The sequence below is a fragment of the Sinocyclocheilus rhinocerous genome, unplaced genomic scaffold (assembly GCF_001515625.1).
Source record: "Sinocyclocheilus rhinocerous isolate Xijiao unplaced genomic scaffold, SAMN03320098_v1.1 scaffold2047, whole genome shotgun sequence".
Taxonomy (NCBI): Eukaryota; Metazoa; Chordata; class Actinopteri; order Cypriniformes; family Cyprinidae; genus Sinocyclocheilus; species Sinocyclocheilus rhinocerous.
Window position 1 is genome coordinate 316,459 of NW_015654553.1, and position 22,867 is coordinate 339,325.

General features: G+C 35.5%; 1 protein-coding gene across 1 annotated transcript in view; it reads left to right on the forward strand.

Moving 5' to 3' along the window:
* Positions 1-11,483, forward strand: part of LOC107717637 (cyclic nucleotide-gated cation channel beta-1-like) — a 39,931-nt gene extending 28,448 nt beyond the window's left edge. The window contains exons 24-36 of the mRNA XM_016524449.1: positions 390-621; positions 2,533-2,583; positions 2,683-2,769; positions 2,855-2,919; positions 3,011-3,133; positions 3,220-3,361; positions 4,509-4,668; positions 4,747-4,844; positions 6,218-6,301; positions 6,509-6,627; positions 7,878-8,024; positions 8,498-8,672; positions 10,313-11,483. Of these exons, the coding sequence (XP_016379935.1) occupies positions 390-621; positions 2,533-2,583; positions 2,683-2,769; positions 2,855-2,919; positions 3,011-3,133; positions 3,220-3,361; positions 4,509-4,668; positions 4,747-4,844; positions 6,218-6,301; positions 6,509-6,627; positions 7,878-8,024; positions 8,498-8,672; positions 10,313-10,564 (1,735 nt within the window). The 3' untranslated portion in view covers positions 10,565-11,483. The remainder of the gene's footprint in view (positions 1-389; positions 622-2,532; positions 2,584-2,682; positions 2,770-2,854; positions 2,920-3,010; positions 3,134-3,219; positions 3,362-4,508; positions 4,669-4,746; positions 4,845-6,217; positions 6,302-6,508; positions 6,628-7,877; positions 8,025-8,497; positions 8,673-10,312) is intronic.
* The last annotated feature ends 11,384 nt before the right edge of the window (positions 11,484-22,867 follow it).

Consider the following 22,867-nt stretch of genomic DNA (forward strand, 5'->3'; position numbering starts at 1 on the left):
TATAGAGAGAGAGAGAGAGAGAGAGAGAGAGAGAGAGAGAGAAGAAAATGTATTATTCCTTAAAAAAAATCATAATTTTAATTATTACTATTATTACTTCGAGAGGTAAATTCTACTGTACAATAGAAATAGCCTATATTTTAGTAATAATTTCTTCAAGTTAACATGAGTTGTCATTAAGAACTTTGAGTTTCTTTGTATCTGACAATAGTTTTTATCAAATTAAATGTTGAAATGCTAGTGAAGTGACTTTCAGAGCAGCTTTTTTTTTTCTTTTTTTTTTTGTTAAGTAGACTTAAAATTACAAGGGAAAAGATTCTAAACATGTACTGTATAGTATGACCTCATCAAAATGTCATTCTGGAGACATAAATACTGTATACTGTAAGCCTGCTGATTCTTTCTTTCACAGACTTGATCTACGTGGTGTGGCTGTTCTTTGTGACCCTCGCGTGGAACTGGAATGCTTGGCTGATCCCTGTGCGCTGCACTTTCCCGTACCAGACGTCTGAGAACATTCACTGGTGGCTGCTGATGGACTACTTCTGTGACGGCATTTATATTCTCGACATCTTCGTTATGCAGCCCAGACTGCAGTTTGTGAGAGGAGGGGACGTTGTGGTGAGCGAAAGCACCTGCTGTGATGAACATAATGTCAATTAACTTCTGACAACCAGAAAGTTTAGCAACACTTCTGGTTGTAGTTTTGAGCAGTATATCTACTATGTTAGTGGTTCAAGCATCACTCATTTCTTTTTGTGAAATGTTTTGCTTGAAACTGTGGAAGCCTGTTTCCTCCATAGAATAAAAAAAAAAAGTAATTGTTGTGGCATTTTATCTTACAATTCAGACTTTTTTTCTCGCAGTTCTGAGTTTGTCTCACAATTCTTAGAAAAAAGTCAAATGGCAAGATAGAAACTCAGAATTGTGAGATAGAAACTCAGAACTGCGAGATATAAAATCGCAATTCTAGAAAGAAAAGATATAAACTCACAATTGCACAGAACTGAGAAAAAAAAGCTGCAACCTTTTTTATTTATTTATTCCTTGGCAGAAACAAAAAACAGAATTGCGAGATGTAAACTCAAAATTCTGAGGGAAAATGTCAGAAATGTGAGATAGAAACGAGTTTATATTTCACAATGTGTCTTTTTTTCTAAGAATTGAGACAAACTCAGAATTGCAAGCATTTTTTTTTCTCAGAATCGGAAATTGTGAGTTGTGAAATAAAAAGTCATCAGAATTATTTTTTTATTATTTGTATTAAGCAGGCTTCCATACTGTCATTCTTTAAAATGAATGTCACTAGATTGAAGTTTTGTTGCAATATAACGCAATTCCATTCATACATTTGTAAGTACCCTTACCAAAAAGTAGTATACTTCAAGTTTATTTTAGTAAGTATACTTAGGTTCAAGTATATTTTTAAGTATACTTTATGTAGTAAGTATACAAATATCAGTGTACTAGTAGTATACTTGTAAGTGTACTATTTCAATACTCCTTGGGACTAAATTGGCCCACTTTCTAGTATATAAAAGTATACTTTAAGTATAACAGTAGTAAACTTTGAGTACACAACTAGATTACATATATGTTTTTAGTTTGTACTGCAACTATACTAAAAGTGAACTTAAAGGTATACTGATAGTTTACTAATTAAATAATTGTAGCGTTTTTAGTACACTTTGAAGTATAGTCTCAGTAAACTACTAGTTTAGTAGTTTTATACTACAAGTATACTCGTAAGTTTTCTTTAAGTGAACTTTACATCATACTTTAAGTATACTACTATGTCCCTATTTAGGTATTAATTTGTATATATTTTGTTACATGAATATCTGAACATACAAAACATCAAAAGAACAGGGTATCTGCTTGTAAACAAAAACATTTTATTCTAGCTTCATGCATTCTTTTTTAAACACTTGAATGTGGGATAAGTTTCATAAATAAAAAAGAAAGAAATAAACAACATTTTGAACAAAAAGCTGAAAAAAGACTATGAATTGGATTCAGAATGATAATCAAAACGTAGATAAAGTCAGTCAACACCCCAAAGCTTGACAGTTATTATTACCTCTTCATTGGTCGACATTTTATTCCATAACGTTACACAGTTTTGATACTGTTTTATGTCTGATGATCGTGTTAGAATACATGTGGAAGCATCTGTTGTTTCGGTTTCTTCTCACTTGTGTTTTTTTGGAACTTCTGTACAGAAGATGTGTACTAGGGCCCCCTACAGTATAACAATGAAAACACAGATTCTAGGAGCACAAGTATAGATCAAATATATTTAGACTTTTTCTATGTATAAGTCAAGTATACTTAAATGTCATTTTAAGTATATTTCTGAGAAGTACATACAAAGTAGACTAAAAGTATACTTTCCTATTTTTTGTTTAAAAGAAGTATACTAATAGCACACTTGAATAAACTTCTTTTTTGTAAGGGTATCTGGATATTTTTTTGAGGTTTGTTTTGTTTTGTTGACGTCTATTGATGTATTTTATATTTTGTCTGGCTCAGTGTGACAAAATAGCAATGAGAGACAACTACAGGCAAACAGAGCGATTCAAGGTAAAACATTCTACTAAATCATGCATTGACACTGAACAAATAACTTCAGTCAGTTAGTGAAACAGTTTCAGAACCTTCCATTGGGGTTGGATGTTTCAGATGGATGTGATCAGTCTCTTTCCACTGGATTTCCTGTACGTCTTCACAGGCGTCAAATCTCTCTTGCGGTTTCCTCGCCTTCTAAAGGTAAAAAAAACCAGCAACCCTAACCTCTTCCTATTTTCACACACATATCCTTAATACTCACACTTATTCTGTTCTTCTTTTGCAGTACAATGCATTCTTTGAGTTTAATGATCGTCTGGAAGCTGTGATGAGCAAAGCCTACATTTACAGGTAAGACCAGATGCCACCACTAAAGGTCACTATAACACAAAGCAGGTACATCTTAAAGGGACAGTTCACCCTAAAATGAAACTCATTGCAGGGTGATCCGGACGAGTGCGTACCTGCTGTACTCTCTGCACTGTAATGCCTGTATTTTCTATTGGGGTTCTGACTATGAAGGACTGGGTTCTACCAAATGGGTCTATAATGGCAAAGGAAACAGGTGAGCTTATCAGTCTCAGTCTGTTTCTCAATGGTGTATTGTGCACAGTGTAGATAATGTAATAAATCTGTGTTTGTGGCATACAGTTATATTCGCTGCTACTACTTTGCTGTGAAGACTCTGATCACCATCGGAGGTTTGCCTGACCCCACCACTGTCTTTGAAATCGTCTTCCAAATGCTCAACTACTTCGTGGGAGTCTTTGCTTTCTCCATCATGATTGGTCAGGTGGGAGTCATACGAGATACGAGAAATTCTGGGTGAATCTCATTTATTGTCAAAAACATGTCATGGTCATATTTTACCCTCAAAATCAAAAGAAAGAGCTAAGAAATTGCATTCTGCATAAAGAAAATAAGACTTATTTAGCATCACAAAGTATTGTTATTTTCATTATAATTTCCCCAGTTTTCAAAAATAAGACCTCATTACTGTAATATGAAAAACTGATACATTTTTGAAATATAAATACTTGAAAAATGTATCAATAATGAGATATTTGAGAATTGGGGGAATTGTATGAAAATAAAGAAAATGTATGTTTTATTGTACTTTATTAACTTGTGCAGATTTTTTTTTTACAATTATAATATTACCTAACCAGTGTTAGTATAGGTAACTAAAACAAAAACCATAAAAACCTTGAAATAAAATCAACCTTAACTTATTTTATTTCAACATTTTTAACATTTCCAACATTTAGTTTAACTTGATGCACTAATAAAAAAATAAAAAAATAAAAATAAAAACTATCTAGACATATTTAAATATATATATATATATATATATATATATATATAATGTCAAAAACAGACAATAAAACTAAGAAGTTCTAAAACTACTACTAAAATGAAAATAATAACAGAAAATATAAAAATAAAAAATGTAAAATATCAACAAAAAGTATAAAATGATACTAAAATCACACTGTATCTAATGAGAAGCACTAATCACTAATGAGATAAAAATCACTAATCACTAATGAGATTTTCAATTTCTAATGAATAGAAAAAAATTATTTTGGTTAATTAGAAAAAAGATTTTGGTTAATTAGACTTGTAGGAGGAATAGAATGTAATGAAACATAAAAATGTAATAAAATTTAAAAATATCATAACATAAAAATATTTAAAAAAAAATAACAAAAAATTAAAATATTTGTCTTCGTGCAATTTATAATTTCTTATTTTTGTCTTGTTTTTGATCTGAAATATGCCTCGGCCATTCGTGAAATTTACCTTCTAGTTTAATATGGCTGTTTTTCCATATTATCAAAAGAAAACTCAAAGACATGTTTGTATGCCACTTTAAAACAGTGTGTGTGTGTGTGTGTGTGTGTGTGTGTGTGTGCGTGTGTGTGTGTGTGTACACATAGATGAGAGATGTATTTGGAGCCGCCACTGCAGGTGAGGCCTATTATAGACACTGTGTGGACAGCACTGTCAAATACATGAGTTCCTACAAGATCCCCCGCGAGGTCCAGAACCGCGTCAAGATCTGGTACGATTACACCTGGAAGTCGCAAGGCATGCTGGGTAAGCAGATTTCCATTGCATTAGATGTTTGCATATGATAAGTGTCTTTGAACTGTTTCGTGATCCGTCTGTCATCAGATGAACAGGAGTTACTTATGCAGCTGCCAGATAAGATGCGTCTGGACATCGCTGCAGATGTCAACTACAGCATTGTCAGTAAAGTGGCGCTTTTTCAGGTGAGTGTCTTCTTTTTCTTTCATGAACACACACACAGAATGACATGGTCTGAATGACAAAGTCAAACTACTACTGCAAAAGCAGACCATTCCAGTTTAAGGCTGGTTTGTTGCTGGTCCAAAGCAGTCTTGCTCCAGACCAAGATGATCAGTACTAGGCTGAACCATGGTTGTTCAGCTGATTTAAGTTCAGATGACCAATAACCAGCTTGGACCAAAAACAAATGTACCAGACATAAATTCTACTTGAAATCAAATTGATCCTATTTCTAGGGGTGTAAATCACAACAGACGTTTCATCACAAAACAGTATTATCTGACACCAATTCTCTTAGCCAGTGATACAGTACTTTAAAACATGCTGTGATACAATTATGATTTGATTAGATTTCAGGGACCTAAAATCAATATTACAATATTATGTGCCTATTTTACACAACCAATTACATTTTGATTAAATAAAAAATGCAACAAAAATAACATGAACATATAAATAATCTCTCTGAAAACTCCAAAAAAAAATAAAAATTTTAATAATATAGAAAAAAATAGAAAAAAAGGGAAAAAAAACTTAAATCTGAAAAATATGTATTGATTTTTTACGTGTTACATTGATACATCATAGCGTTAGTCATTTGATCGATGCATCGATCCATGTGAAAAAAAATACTTTCTACCAACTTAAAAAAATACTCAAATTTATTGTTTTTTCTCAAATTATGTATATAGTTTGGTTCAAACCTTACATTGATTTAATATTCATACAAAGTAAAAAAAAATAAAAATATTTTAAAGACCATGTGCTGAAAAGTGTGGGGAAAAAAATATGTTTACATGATTTAATCCAAATGAATCATGATTTAATTGCACATGAATCAGTTGAATAATACAAACGTAATTTGTTTAGGTAACTGGTAACACAGTTTAATTGAAACGGTTCTAAATCCCAACATAATTAAACATTAAACACTATCAAGTCTCCCCCTTTTCTCATCTTGCTAAAAAAACACACAAAAATACTTCATTTTAACATTTTTACTCTCCTCATTAAGTCCCATGCAAATCCTTTTCAACAAATAATATGATTGAGTAAAATGTACAATCTGTGTTCTTCCATTGTTTCAGTGTAAAAAATGTTATCTTTGTAATTTTTCATCAAAATCTAATAACTTTCCTGACATGGCCAAGCGCAGTTATTTTTTAATTCCTCCTGTCATATAGAAAACACTTTTCACCATCCAATCAGTTCCCAATGGATTAACTCATTTAGTTTCTCTTTGAATATCCCGTTTCATCTGTTTAAAATGACACATTATGACACTATAACAAGTTGCAAAAGCTGTTGAAAAGTCTTTGTCTCTTGTTCGTTCCAGGGATGTGACAGACAGATGATATTTGACATGCTCAAGAGGCTGAAATCCGTGGTGTACCTTCCGGGAGACTTTGTTTGTAAAAAAGTGAGCAATATGTCATTTACTATTTTTGTGATTTACTGTACGTGCTTTGCTGCTGCCTTGCAAAAATATTGTAAAACCTACAATAGATTATCTCAGTATATGTCCAGTATATTTGAAGGTTGTCTTAGTAAAGGTCACACCATGAAAGAGGCTTTTATCTGTTTGCGGTTTGAATTGACTCTTGTCCCGCTCGGCTCTGCCGGTCAGGGTGAGATCGGCCGAGAGATGTACATCATCAAAGCTGGAGAGGTGCAGGTGGTTGGAGGACCTGATGGGATGACGGTGTTTGTGACTCTGAGAGCTGGCTCTGTGTTTGGGGAAATTAGGTGAGTGATAATTATTGAAGACACAACTTTCATACCTCGTGTACTGATGAGGACAGCTAGATAAAATCATATGTGATCTAATAGGAAAAGTACTGCTTTAATATATTATTTTTGTAGTATGCAATTTGTATACTGTATTTTTCTATATATATATATATATATATATAGCATTAGTACATTTGCCTAAATATACTGTATCCCACAATGCAATGCACTCAACTTGACCTTTCATGTTAAAGGGATGGTTCACCTAAAAATGTAATTTTTGTAAACATTTACTCACCCTCATGTTGTTCCTGCATAACTGTATAAGCCTGTATAAGTTTCTTTCCTCTTCGGGACATAAGAGATATTTTGAAGAATGTTGGTAACCAAACAATTTTGGTGACCATTGAGATATTTCATATCTTCTTTTATGTTCCAATGAAGAAAGAAAAGCCATACAGGTAGGTATACATGATGACCATTTTTAGGTGAACTACACCTTTAACAGTGATAAAGGAAGCATTATCAATTGCCGTTTTCTTGAAGAAAAAATTTAGTTTTCGACTTTTGAATAGAATGCTAAGACATTTTTGTTTCCATCCATGTATTTTTATGTGAATTTTGGGATATCACATAAACTCTGATTATCATTCACATAAAAATCTTAATGCACTCAAAATCTTAAAATGCGCATAAAAAATGTATGTGCTTAGTTGAGGAAGAAGACATGTGAAAAAATGCTGGAAACACATTTACCAAATAAATTCCTTCATGTGTAACAAAAAAACTCATGTGACTTTGCCTCAACAGATCATGTGACTGGATAACTGAACTAACCAGCACACTGATCTCATCACACACCATCAAATGTTATTTGAATAATTTTGAAATGTATGAGCCAAAGTCAAAATGAGTTGGTATAATCAGCTCTCACATGCTTGCGTTCCCAAACAACAGGCATCCGAACGCAAGATAACATGACAGCGTTTGGCGGAATTCATTTATTATGTAGGAAATTACAGCCACAGGCTTCCCCAGTTGCAGCAACTTTAATATTTATTATTGACATTTTCCACCAGTTTCCCAGAAAGTGACGATTTTGTGCTTTTGAACACATGGAACGGAAACAGTGCTTCATTCGCAAATGTTTAATGCGATATCTGCAACTTTAGATGCAAAAATAGCTAGTGTGAGAAAGATAAATCATGCTTTATGTGTGAAGAGCCAAACTCTGACTGTTTTTGTGTGTGTGTTCACTCCATCAGTTTGCTGGCGGGTGGTGGTGGGAACCGACGAACAGCTAACGTAAAGGCCCATGGTTTTGCTAACCTCTTCATCCTGGATAAGAAGGACCTGGCAGAGATCTTAGTGCACTACCCCGAGTCCCAGAAGCTACTGCGCAAGAAGGCCAAGTGAGAGGGATCGGAGCTCGAACCTCAACCAAGAGCCCCAACAGTCCTTACACACATACACACACACACTTCATCCAGCCCAGTGGTCTGAGCCATTTACAGCTCTGTATCACACTCACAGATCTCTATAGATTAGCTATGTTTTCTGTCTTTCTGCTGTTTCTGTTTTTCTCTCTACATCCTTCTTTTCCCTTTCTTTGACATGACATGAGTCGCATGATGCATTCACCCATGAGGCCAATTTACTGTGTGTCCGTGTGTGTGTGTGTGTGTGTGTGTGTGTGTGTGTGTGTGTGTGTGTGTGTGTGTGTGTGTGTGTGGGGTGAATGATATCGTGTAAGTGCTTGAGATCGTGTCATCTGATGTCATCTCAAACCTTATGGAGATCCGCTTCCTGTTAGAGTCTCAGCGATGCACATGCTAGCTTACAGCTCAACTTCCTGTCATCCTAATGAGTTTGTCTTCTTCCATAGGAAAATGTTGACCAAAGATAAGAAGCCTGCAGATGAGAAGGGCCAGGCTAAAGAGACGGGTGAGGTCATCCCTCAGCGGCCGGAGACGCACAAACTATACAAGGCTGCACTGGAGGTTGGCACGGGACAGACTTTTGCCAAGCTGAAGGAGACATATAAGGGAGCAACTCTAGAGGTATTCACATCCCCTGTGTTATGATGCTTTTGGCCAAAAACATATTCTGAAGACAGACATTAAAACAGATTGTGATAAACAGATTGTTAATAACTGAAAATCTTGCCCTCCACTGTAAGATATGGTGCCTTTAGATGCATTGTAATAAATCAACGACATCAAACATCATTGGTCCTCACGTGTCTTGAGACCAAACAGCATTTACATCAAACTTTAAGTGATGCATCTAACCATATTTTACGTTTATGTATTTGGCATATTTGGCATTTGATTGATTTTCAGTTAATAACTTAAAAAGATAGTTCACCCCAAAATGAAACGCCAGCTCCTTGTGAACGTGCGTCAAAGACTTAAGACAGAAGAGAAGAAATTGTTGAATAAAGTCGTTATTTTTGTTTTCTTTGCACACCAAAAGTATTATCGTAGCTTCATAAAATTACGGTTGAACCACTGATGTCACATGACGTTAACGATGTCCTTCCTACCTTTCTGGGCCTTGACCGTGGTAGTTGCGTTGCTGTCTATGGAGGGTCAGAAAGCTCTCGCATCAAAAATATCTTAATTTGTGTTCCGAAGTCAACTTAAATGTCAACTTAAGACTTGAATATATGATCGGGGTGTGTTGTTATTAAGGTTTGTCAAAGGTTTAACTAACTTTTGCTGATTTAACTATGGTTAGCAACATCCTCTTCAAACATTTGCTTCACCTTGACAGTAACTGGCTTGAAAAAGAGAAAATTGACCATAGAAGGTGACCAAATTAGTTCAGTAGTCAAAATATCATTATGATAAACATCATATCGTCATCTTGCTTGTTATTATATGTGAATTAAAAATGGGGACAATACATTTTTGTTTTTTAATTGTTTTGGGTTCCATATACTATTATTATAATTAATAATTATTATTATGTTTGCAGGTCAAACTGACCCTAAATGGTTTTAATACAGTTCACCAAAAATCACACTATGAAAAATAGCAAATAGGAACCATTGCAAATGGCAAACAGATCAAAACAATATTATTTTACAACAAAGTTATGACTTTACAAATAGACAAAATAAATATGAAAAAATAAGTAATAGACAATATGATAAAAATGTTTTAACAATTATTTTAAACCTTTTTCAATTGTATTTATTGTATGTATCTTTCCATTTTCACAAACTGTTAATATACTGTCTACAGTAATTTTTGAAATGTTATTATATGTTTGTGCTTTTGGAAATGGATCTTTGCTTATCCCTAATTAGATTTTTTTAATATATATTTTAGGCTCATTTTGAGTACAAAGTATGTGCTTTCTGCAAATGTAGTTGTTGCTTGTGTTGTTTAGTTTAGATGTGTGTGGAAATTACTGCGTTGTGACACCAGAACATTCAGGAACTTTTAAAACTGTGTGACAAACAGTCCCACACCCTGTTATATAGTACATACAAACAGTATCACTTTAACATGAATAGTTAGTATGTGACTACCTTGAAACTGATAACAGAGTCTCTTTTGATAATTGATGATAACAGTGCTCTGTTCTTGTGCAGGGAAAGTTCTTCATGTCTAAAGTAGCACGGTTTGTTGATATGTGACCAGTCAGGCCCCTTACTTATTTTGTCTGTCCTGTCTGTCTCTTTCTCTCTCAGCCATCCACTCCCGCATCCGGCAGGACCTCCACAGCTCCAGTGCCTCCTCCCTCACCCATGCACCGCCGTTCACCCATTCCCCGGCCTCACGTCCCAGATGAAGATGACATGGTATCAGAGACCACCGACAGCACCATGATCATCCGCATGACTCCCCGCGTTGAGGGAGAGGAGATCCTATCTGTGGAAATCAGTCCTGGAGAGGGAGTGGAGGCGGAGGCGGAAGATCCAAGCAAAACTACTGACAAGTGAGAGAGAGGAAGAGGGCAAGGACAAAGACCAGAGTAGGGATAGGGTAGAAAGCCTAAAGAAAAGCCCAATGCATACATCCCTCGTCATGCTTTCTGTATTAGCGTGTTGATGAAAGTCCTACACATGCTTTTCAACCAGGTCAAGCCAAACAGGTTTTCAAGACTCTTGTAAAAACTCTTTGGAGACTCTCTAGGCAGCTTTTCGAAAAGGAAAGTTCCCTGAGGAACCAATATTGTAAGTTCCTGCAAGAAATCTATGCTTCCAGTATTCTTCTAGTAAACTCATCATAAGGTTTTGAGGCATTTGAAACATATAATGAAGATGATACACAATATCTGTAGTACTTTCACTTGCCTAGAGGTTCTCAAGAGGTTAAAAGTATTCAATTTTTTATGCTTAGCGTTCACACTTTCATTTTTAATACAGTTTAGATGTCTTTGGTCCGTGTTACGCTCATATTTCAGTTGAACCGCACCAGAGTTTGTCTGGAAGTGGACCGAGACCTACCTTTTCATGGTAGGTTCATCATCCACTTGTTTGGTGCGCCCCAAGGTTTAAATGTCAGTGTTCACACTTATTCAAATAAACTGCACTAACAGAGCAATTGCACCAGATTTCCTTTTAACCGTCCCAAACCTGCCAAGTGTAAACACGGTCTAAATATTATTATTTGAAGGTGAAGTGAGCTTCTGAGCGGTATTCCAGAAAGAAGAGTTAACTCACTTTCATATAAATCCCAAATCCCGTAACGCGTCTGGGAGTAAGTTCAGTCGAGTATGTTCATGGTGAACACACATAGACATTCTCAACAGGAGTCAGCATGGAAACGGACGCCAAGAAGAAGTGCACCATACTTCTTTTGATTAATGGCAATTTATATTTTTAGTAGTGCTGTCAAACGATTAATCGTGATTAATCGCATCCAAAATAAAAGTTTTTGTTTACGTAATATATATGTGTGTGTGTACTGTGTATATTTATTATGTATATATAAATACACACACATTCACGTATATATTTAAGAGAAATGTGTTATGTTTACATATTTTTATATAATATAAATTATATGAATATAAATATATACATGTAAATACAGGTAAATATTTACTAAATATATTCTGTATATGTGTGTATTTATATATACATAATAAATATACACAGTACACACACATATATTATGTAAACAAAAACTTTTATTTTGGCTGCGATTAATCGCGATTAATCGTTTGGCAGCACTAATTTTTAGGGCATATCACCTCCTATATTGCCTAACCTATGGGAGGTTTTGGAATCATCTCATGTTTTAATCTTTAATCAGCTTTTTATTACTGAGAAGAATTATTCAAGAATTATATTGTTTGTTTTATACTACATTTGTAAATTGACTCAACTAAAAATAATCAGTGCTTGCAAAAAAAAAGTGGCTATGTGAGTTTATTTTACTTCCACATTTTTGTAAGTACATTATATAGAAAATGTCCTGTTAACAAAAGCTAAAATAAAATCAACATTGCTTTATGTTATAATATTGCTTTACAATTAAAAAATTTATGACTATAAACTCCCATTGAACCCTCAGTAATAAGGAATGTATGCTCTGAATGTTTAGAGAATGCTACTTACATACCGTGGAAGTTACTTCAGTTTTTGGAACTGAAAGTTGAAGTTATCTGTTTACTTATCAATAAACTTACCCAAGTATGTGGCATAACCTGCTTTCTGGAATACCCCCCTGAGCCACAACATTTCCTCAACTCTCCGCAAACTGCCATTGGCCAGATAAACGGCTAGCCCCGCCTCAAACTCACACCATTGGTTAGGCCAGTGTTGCTGAGAGTGTAATGTTCTAATAGCTCCACAGTGTTTACATCTTTCAGTGGAATCAACCTGTTGGCTCACCTATAGTTTTCACTGTATGTTATGCTGGGATAAGTAACATTGAAGAATGACACACATCACCTTTAACTTCCCTTTAAGACTTTTGATAGATGTTTAGGACTGAAGGGCCATTAGGGTCAGCAGAACTCTCTGTGTAATGAAAAGTAATTTTGAGTATTTTCCACAGCACACGCTGCTCTAATTCCACGACTGCCTGCTGCTCTGCGTCTTATTCCAACATCCTGTCTGTTATTGCACTCTGTGCACACGCTCTTGTACACACATTTACACACACAAGCATGTTACAACGACCTTGTACAGTTATTTCTTTTCAGATTATATGTTAAAGGGACAGTACACCCAAAAAATGAAAATTGTGTGGTTCCAAACCTGTTTGACTTTCTTTATTCTGTGGAACATTAATGTAGTTTAAAATATTAAACTTTAAGAACATTACGATATTTTGAGAAATGACTGTTGTTAATTTATGTATTTATTGTCTATATGGAAGTCAATGGTCACCAAAACTGCAGAATATTCATTTTTTGTGTGAACTTTCCCTGTCTAGTTGCATTAAATATACTTTAACATTGTGTAAGCTGTGATGTTATAAAGTAATGTTGTGTTGCAATACCATGTGAAGGCAATTTTCATGCTTTATTGAATATAACTGTTATTTCTTTTATAAGTAGTCTAGAAAGCTAGACCAAATTTGTTATAATCTCTTTCAAAAGACTTGTGAAAGTCACATGGTGAAAATACCCCGCTGATATTTCCATGTGCTTTGATATGTACTACGAGTACTAATCAATTGTGAATGATTTTTCAGTATTTCCAGGTCAGTTCGTGCTGAACTCCTAGTGTGAGCAGGCGCTAAGGAATCTATAAATGGAAACTTACTGCATACTTTCAATTTGTATTTGTTGAGAATCATTCATTCATGTCTCAGACAGTGCTCATTTCTTCATAAGGGGTTAGAAGAAGAATGGGCAGGAATTAGGTTGATTGCATGTAATAGCTGTTCTATTTTTGTATACAAAAATGCAAGCATGATTGCCTGAGCCCTGTGAAGGGGCCCACTAACTACTCTTACAGTATAGCTTACTTTTTGGTCCCAGGGGACGAGGCCTACCCATGAAGATTTCGTCCCAGGTGCTGTGAATTTAAACTACAGCCCTGGATGTATGTGGAAAAAAATCATAAAAAAGTGAAATCTTGTAAAACAGGTCTAAATGCTCCTGGAAATCATTTGTCCGAATAAGACACAGACTCAGACATACACACTGACAGGAAGAGCACGGGAAGAATGAGCATTTTTTCATTCTTCCTTTCTTGCTCCACAAGACCGGAGGCAGGAAATCTGTAAAGGCGGGAATGTGAGGGACAATACTGGGTTTGCTAACGGACTGCTGAACAAGTCTACACGTTACATGCAGGGGCTGTTAAGACAGTTCACCTAAAAATGAAAATGTCATCATTTACTCACCCTCTTTTTTCTGTTGAAGTTAATAGGGTCCAGTGTTGTTTTAGTGTTGTTTCATTGTATGGACCAAATTTGAAACATTCTTTAATGTATTCTGCAGAAAAAGAGAGTCAAACAGGTTTGAAACAACATGAGGGTCAGTAAAGGATGACAGAATTTTCTTTGTCATGCAAACTATTTCTTTAAGATGTTTCTGTTTGTGTGTCAGCTAGTGAATTCAATGAGCTGTAAAGTTATATAAGCTGTTTATCTTGCAGCTTAAACTAATTTCTGCCATAAATCTGGTATGACGATTATGATTAATGAAGGTTTTCCCTAATGGATTAGTGATATAATGAGTCATGCTGTCTGAAAACGTGGCTAATACCAAAGATTTGGTTATTGAAACGTTTCTATAATTCTTGGGTGTAAAACTGAGCTTAATCTCTCATTGTTAATGATTTTTAATGGTTTACAGTTCAGTTTAAACACCTGGGAACACACTTTAAAGTTGTGTAGCCTCTTGTGAAAATGAAAAGAACTATATCAGAAAGATAACATTGCTTTTATAGTACAATGAATAAGTAGTATACATGTTTATTTATGTGCTGTACAATGGTCCAAAAGTCAGAGACCACTAGTGAAAAATTATTCTATTTATTATATAATAGCTTTTTTTATTGCAAATGACCAAGTTTGAAAATAATTATTAGTGTTTAGAATGGGCTTCTTTATATATATATATATATATAAGATACGCTGTTTTAGTTCAAATCAAATCACAACAACGTAGGAAACAGATCCGGCGTGACGCAGCTGACACAGAACAGCATAGGCTACGTTGTTTATGTCCAGCTGATACTCTCCAAAATGGCGCAACAGGGTGATGCAGAGGAGACGAATTGTTGAATAAAGTCGTTCTTTTTTTTCTTTTCCGCACAACAAGTATTCTCGTAGCTTCATAAAATTACGGTTGAACCCCTGATGTCACATGGATTATTTTACAGATCTCCTTGCTACGTCTCTGGACTTGGGAACATTTCAGTTGCGTTGCTGTCTATGCAGGGTCAGAAAGCTCTCAGATTCCATCAAAAATATCTTAATCTGTGTTCCGAAGATGAACGAAGATCTTACCAGTTTGAAACGACACGAGGGTGAATAATTAATGACAGAATTTTCATTTTTGGGTGAACTATCCCTTTAAAGCAGCTTGGACGTAAAAGCACAAGTTGTAGGCCTACTCTAAAACAAAAAGGTGTCAAACAACATGCCTCTTTAAAATGTATCCGCAAACATGTTGTGTAAAATGCTTTTGACCACATTTTTACTGGTAGCATCTAGATTAAAGACATTTATCCTATCTATAAAGAAAGTTCTTGTAGTGTGTATTATTACACGTCTTCTTAACATCTCAGGAGGGCTGACTGAGAGAGTTTGAGTTAATGAGGGCTGAGAGGTGGCCTGTAGTCTAATAGGATGGGAAACGCGTTCATTTTTCCTTTGCATGAACAGGAGGAGCGTTTGCGTCACTGCAGTCAGCTGTGCGCGCGTCTCACGCGTGTTTATCTCCACGAGAGACGACAAAACGCTACACTCCTCCAGCTGTGAGATAAAACACTGCTTTTCAACGGGCGGATAGAACGAAGAAGAGTGGAATAAAACTAGAAGGAAACAGCGGAGGAAGGCTGGCCTGAGACGTAAGCACATTCTTTCACTTATATATCGCACATGCGTTATACTTTACACTTAGGAGCTATATTAACCCTCTATATAGCGAATCCACTTTATAAAATACAAGTGCAAGACACGTGCAGTTAGAGGCAGTCCTTTAAACTCGTAAATATAAGAACATCCTGAAACATAAACTAAACATCCTGTTTCTCTTTTTAAAATTAAAATATCTGCTTGCGTTTTCTCGAAGCAGAGGCGGTGAATGACTTGAAAGAAGTCGGCTGTGTTTTCTTTAGTCTAAACCGTTATTATTATTCCTCTATTCGTGCTTAAATCTTAAAATATAAGCTCAACTATGTTTTCATCGAGTGAATGTTTAAGTGGTAAATCACGGTTTGTACAGCAGTATTTTGGGTGTATCAAAGTCCGGGTGTGCCCGGTGCATATCCAGCGGATGTTCAGTGAACTAGTCATCATGTCAGTCTGAACAAGTCATATCAGTTGAGTTTGTTTAGACTGGCCGTGGGACACTTCTAGTGCTTCACTTGTTTGGTCAGATAGTGGCTGAAGTTGTTGATTGAACGTCATCCAGTGTGAATGCTGATCTGATGAATCTTTGACAAGATGACAGTGCTGTTTGTAACATCTCTGGGACAGTTCACCCCCCCAAAAAATCATTTTATCATTTACATAACGTCATGTTGTTACAACTTTCTTTCTGTCTAAAGTTTCTTCTGAAGCCATATGATAGATTTGTTTGAGAAACAGACCGAAATTTAAGTTATTCACATTTCAGTCATAATCTTGATCCCAACTGTAACTCTTTATGGAGGGTTCATGAGAGAAGGTTCAATATGCAGTTCTTGAACGAAGATTCGCTTGAGTCAGATCAATCAATTGGGTGATTTAATTAAAAGAGAAAAAAGTCAAAATGATTTGATCAAGAATTAGACTAATCCCGTTTTCACAGACTCCATAATACAGCTCCAGTTTACAGCTCAAAAGATTATCATTTATTTATTTATTTATTTAATTATTTTTTAATCTTATGTGGCTTCAGAAGACTTGGGAGAATAGCAACAGTGTGATTATGAAAAATGAATGCAAGATGCATCCTCTGTGAATGCTTCTCTACACAGCATGTGACAAAAATACAATGTTTTTTGTTTTTTTGTTTTTTTGCTGTCTTGTGCCATGAGCATATCTGAAGAATGCATCATATTCAGTGACCCTCTACATGAGAAGTGTCCAAACTTTTGAATATAAAGGGCCATAAACTTATTTGAAATGTTGCATTATATTGTAAATGTTGAATTATATCCAACTATATTATATTAACATTTTTACAATTTCTAACATTTTTAAATAATTACAAATTTAAAAAACATTTTTTTTATTATTATTATTAAACTCACTTATATTGTTCTTTTCAATGCAAAAATACAACAACAACAAAAAAGATAGAAAGAAAGAAATTAGGATATGGTATTCTCTACACAGCATGTGACAAAAATACAATGTTTTTTGTTTTTTTGTTTTTTTGCTGTCTTGTGCCATGAGCATATCTGAAGAATGCATCATATTCAGTGACCCTCTACATGAGAAGTGTCCAAACTTTTGAATATAAAGGGCCATAAACTTATTTGAAATGTTGCATTATATTGTAAATGTTGAATTATATCCAACTATATTATATTAACATTTTTACAATTTCTAATATTTTTAAATAATTACAAATTTAAAAAACTTTTTTTTAAAATTATTATTAAACTCACTTATATTGTTCTTTACATTTCAATGCAAAAATACAACAACAACAAAAAAGATAGAAAGAAAGAAATTAGGATATGGTATGTTTTTCCCTGTTTTTTATTATTATTATTGTTATTATTATTATTATTTTTTTATGGCATGGTGGGCCAAATCAAAGGTCCTCATGGGCCAACTTTGGTCCATGGATCCTGGTTTGGACATCTCTGCTCTACAAAGAGACTTTTTATAATAACCTATGAAACCATACATGCTAGAATTGCACAACTTCCACTACAGTGCATTGCAGACGGCAATAATTACGGTTACTATGTGGACATTTTTTTTCTGTGTTTGACGGGGTGTGATACTGACTTACGTAGACTTGTTGGGCTGCCTTGTCCAGTTTGTATTCTGTGATTCCCGAATATGCCCTTAAGTACATTTCTCAGTGAGGAGTCATTGAGAATAGACTATGGCACTGACGCTTTTCATCCTAGAGGTGTGTTGAGGTGGAAAACGCACTAACCGTCACTTGTTTGCTGTCAGAATGGATGTCTGTCATGTCTTGTCTTCCTCAGGCAAATGAAGCTGACCAAGGTAATTCCAATACTGCTGTTGTGTAGAGTGAAACATGCAAAGAAGCCATTGTGTGTCAGATTTGTGAGTGAATCTTTGACTTGAATGGGTTCTTCTCAGTCTGAATGATTCATTAGCAAGTCTGAATCAAAATGATTTTTATCAGATGTGTCCACTAGGGGTGTAACGATACACACATTCCTACTAGAAAAAAAATGGTACTGGTCTTTCGGTTCAGTGTGCATGTTTTTGTTTTTTTTTCTCCTCCTGCTGTACTGAACTGTGACCTCAAACTGAGGTACGTTCTGAACACTCATGTTTGTGTATCGTTACACCTCTAGCATCAACTAATCACAGATCACGAGAATGTTCTAAATGAATTTATCAAAATGTTTGATTAGATTTATAGCGCTTTTGCAGTTCACTCGTGGTGTGTTAATTTTTTAATGCACAAATATCCTATGCAGCTTCTAATATGAGCTCATACAGTAAATGGTGTGTACAAATGATGTCGCTTAAAATTGGTTACTTTTAGATTAGGAATTAGATACTTTGAGGCACTGCTGTCACTGCTTGCCATCAGCTACCAATTATTATTGCATGACTCTGCCTTTAAAATGACCATTTTTAAAGAAGATAATAAGTGACCACTCACGGGATCACTTTCATTTTGTTTAGTCTTGTAATTAAGGGATATCCTGTGTTGCTTATTACCATACTTTTCTTTTTCCCTAATTATACATTAGGTGAACTGCATAAACAGCTGAAATGAGATGTTTATCACACCCTTCTGTATACTGGCAACACAAGGAAGACTTCATGTTACATAATTGCAATGAATCAGACATCCAAGAAACGGCTCAGACCAACAGATGGCACTGTGCTCCGTGATCTCTCTGTGTTTATGGGCCTGCATTTTCAATATGCCCAAGAAAGATTTCTGTGAGTTTGTCTAAGTGAAAAAAATCTGATTAATTGGTTTAACAGCTAAAATTAGGACACATTTGGGTTTTAACAGCCTAAAATGCCTGTTCTTCTGGTTAAGAGGCTTTGATTTATTTCCCTTTATTTTGGTATCCTCCGGGCTGAAGTGAACTTTGCTGGGTGATCTGCAAAGCACAGCGCATGCAACAGATGTCAGACACCCAGAACATGGCCGTCTCACCACATGCGTGTACATATACGCCTGTACGCCTCGCTGGAGACTCTGACTCACTCATGAGGTCGCTGCTGATTGGCAGTAGGCTGGGTAAAACCTGTGTTTCCACTGTTTTAACTTTTCAAGTTTACAGTGATCTTCACTTTTCTGACCCGTGCTGCCCAGACAAGTATTCTCCGAAGAAACCAGTTCCTTGAAAATGTATGCACACGCTGTTTCTCCAACAAAAAGATGAAAGCTGAGGTATTGCATCATACATTAGTGGACATTAACCCTGTAATTTTGAGGTTTCCTGCCCTTTTCTGTTACTCTGTAATTTGCTTCAGAAATAGCACACACTGAAGGCATTGTGTGGCAGCAAAACTAAATTCATCGCTGCCTGGAGACACACAGGAAGGATGTACAAGTCTCTGCTGACTTTCCCTTTCTGAACTCACTGTCTCGTTGCATTAATTGGGAAGGGCTTGAATGAGAGTGGTGTCAGCTGTCAGCTTTTCCTAATCCCACTGCTCACTTTGCTGAAATATTTCTGCTCTAAGCTGCTTAACTGAGGTGGTCGTGTTCGGTTTAGCCTCTTAACTAGAAGCCACATACCTGGGTGTTTGCATGCCACCTGCGCAAATACACTTTATAAATCATAGATAGATCAAGATAGCAGTGAGATTCCACTGAAAGTTTTGTGCAAATATTTGTCTTGTGCTAAGAACTTCAGTTGCACCAAAGCGCATTTGGACACTTAAAATGCATTGCATGAAGAATTTTATTAATTGATGTGGTTGTGTTCGGTTTAACCTCTTAACTATAAGTCACATACCTGGGTGATTTCATGGCACCTACACACATAGACTTTATAATTCATTGATAGATCAAGATAACAGTGAGATTCCACTGAAAGTTTTGTGCAAATATTTGCTTTGTGTAATGAACTAGAGTTGCACCAAAGCTCTTTTGGACACTTAAGATGCATTGCATTTAGGATTTCATTACATTATAGATAACAAAATAATAAAGCAATTTTTTTTTTTTTTTTAAGAAAGAAAGCACAAGCACATCTTTAAGCGAAACGTGGTCTAGATGTATTGTTTAAAAGTAAGCCAAGTGTTTGGCTTTCTAGTTGTTTAAAGTTAGTTCATTGTTAATGTGATGATTTGCATCTGTGGTTACTCTGCTAGGACACCGGTGTGAAATTAAGGAGAATTGTCGTGGAAGTGGAACACAAAAGGAGAAATTCTGAAGCGTGCACTGGCCTTTCTTTTCCATGCAATTACAATAAATGGAGAGACTGAAGCCTTCAAGCATCAAAAAGGATATGAAACACCACAGAATTATTAGAAGTGGCCTGTTCATTGTACTTTCATGGAAAATAACTTTGTACAATTCTTCCAGATTTTTACTTCGTTTCAAGGAGGAAAGAAATTCATATATGTTTTGAACATCATTGTGAAGACTTGTCAAGACATTGAGGCCATTTGTTTATACTGCCGTAATATGATATCCACCTTATTGCAGTTGTATTATTTTATTCATAGCAACACTGGAGTCTTGGCAACACTGTTTTATTCACCCATCATATACAGTCATTTAATGTTTATTGTCTTTTTTTTATCAGCTCACATATCACATAACAACATGCATAACACCAGTGACTTCTGACATCCATTAAAAGTAGTTTGCTTTTGGAATCTTGGAAAATTTAATCACAACATGCCTGATATTTCAAACTATTTACATGTTGTAGCTATATAATAGCTGAGTGAAAATCTGAAATTCTTTTTTGGAATAAATACAAACTTTGAGTCATTTGACAATTTCATTCTGCATAGATGTGTTAATATATAGATTGTGAACTAATTCCTGTATCATTTTTAATGGAATGTTGTTCTAATGTACAGTGTAGTGTTACAGAGGACATCTCATATCGTTTCCATTTGAATTGTATTGTGGTTGTTTGGTGTCCTGCATATCTTGTAAGGTGGCCTTTTGGTGACCTTTGTGATCTAGACAAGCCAACTTTTATCTTTGTAAGCATCTAATGGTGCCATATTCTTGTTTTTTTTTATGATTTTATTTTTCCCCTGCAGTCCTATCTTTTTATAACCCTGATCTGATTGTACCATTAAAGGAACACTCCACTATTTTTGAAAATAGGCTCATTTTCCATCTCCCCTAGAGTTAAACAGTTGAGTTTTACCGTTTTCGAATCCATTCAGCCGATCTCCGGGTCTGGCGGTAGCACTTTTATCTGTAGCTTAGCATAGATCATTGAATCTGATTAGACCCATTAGCATCTCGCTCAAAAATGACCAAAGAGTTTCTATATTTTTCCTATTTAAAACTTTACTCTTCTGTAGTTACATTGTGTACTAAGACCGACGGAAAATGAAAAGTTGCAATTTTCTAGGCCGATATGGCTAGGAACTATACCCTCATTCCGGCGTAATAATCAAGGAACTTTGCTGCCGTACCATGGGTGCAGAAGGTGCAATTATATTACACAGCGCCTGAAAATAGTCCCCAGCTAGGTAACTTCCAATAAGCCTATTTTCAGGCGCTGCGTAATATCAGCCTATTTTCAAAAATAGTGGAGTGTTCCTTTAAGTGGTTTGATCACAGACAGTTTTTGCTTATTGTTCTATAACAGGGGTGTGCAAACCTGTTCCTGGAGGATCACTGTCCTGCAGAGTTTTGCTCCAACTAGGTGATATACCGGTTCAAACAGTAAACCGGTTTGAATTACACACACGGTATACTTTTTTTTTTTTTTTAAACGGCATACCAGAACAAGTGGCTAAGCAACATGGACAGTGTCGTGAATTGAAAGGGGATGCTGTTAACTGCATACACTTCTGACTAATGGTTGGAGAACTTTTAGAACTGAGCCAGAGACGCTGGAGACGAACACAAAGAGGAGAAAATACTGTAGCAGGCCGAGCAAACTCACTGCACCATGCACGACATATTGGGGGGTTATGTGAATATATCTCTGAGGGGAACTGACTGTCTTCAGAAAAGTTTAGATGGTATTTTCTTTTCATCTTACCTCCATATATATTGCATATTTATGTAGTATTTAAAAGCACAGCCTGCTTTGTTTACAGCAGTAACCAAGGAAACATTGTATCGCTGCTGTTCCATAAGCGCCACCTGCTGTTAGAGAGTGAATTTATGCTTCATTCAGCCCGTCTGCTGTTTTTGTTTCATGCACATATGTTTTAAGTAGCATCATTTCACAAAGCTACGGTCAGACCATTCAGTTTTTGCTTCAAATTTTGAAATTTTACTATCTATTTTACATCAAAAACCGTTCATGCTACATGTAGCATGTTTGTTTGGGTCGTGATTAAAATGCAGTGGTTTTGCAACTTTCATGCATTCTGATTTGTATAAAGGCACAGTCAGGGAAAAACTGTGATAAATGGTGAAACCATAAGAATCCTAAAAAAAGAAAAAGCGATACAGATTTTTGGTCAGACCGCCTAGCACTAGCTCCAACTAGGCCTGGGCGATAAAACGGCATCGATATTTATCGACGGTACACCTCCTTCAATATCGATAGAAAAAATGTTCGATATCGCGCACGATATAGGCACGTACTATGAGTGACGCAGACAGCGGCCCTCCTGTGGCCTCGGGAGACAATTAGACCTATACAATTAAGACCCATTTAATCTGCATATAAAACATATTTTTATTGTGTTTGATTGTTAAAACAAAAAATATTTGTTTTGTCTCAATAAATTGTGTTAATTATAAATACAGTGGTTAAATTTAAACATTTTTTTTCTATTGCTTTTGTTTTAAAAAA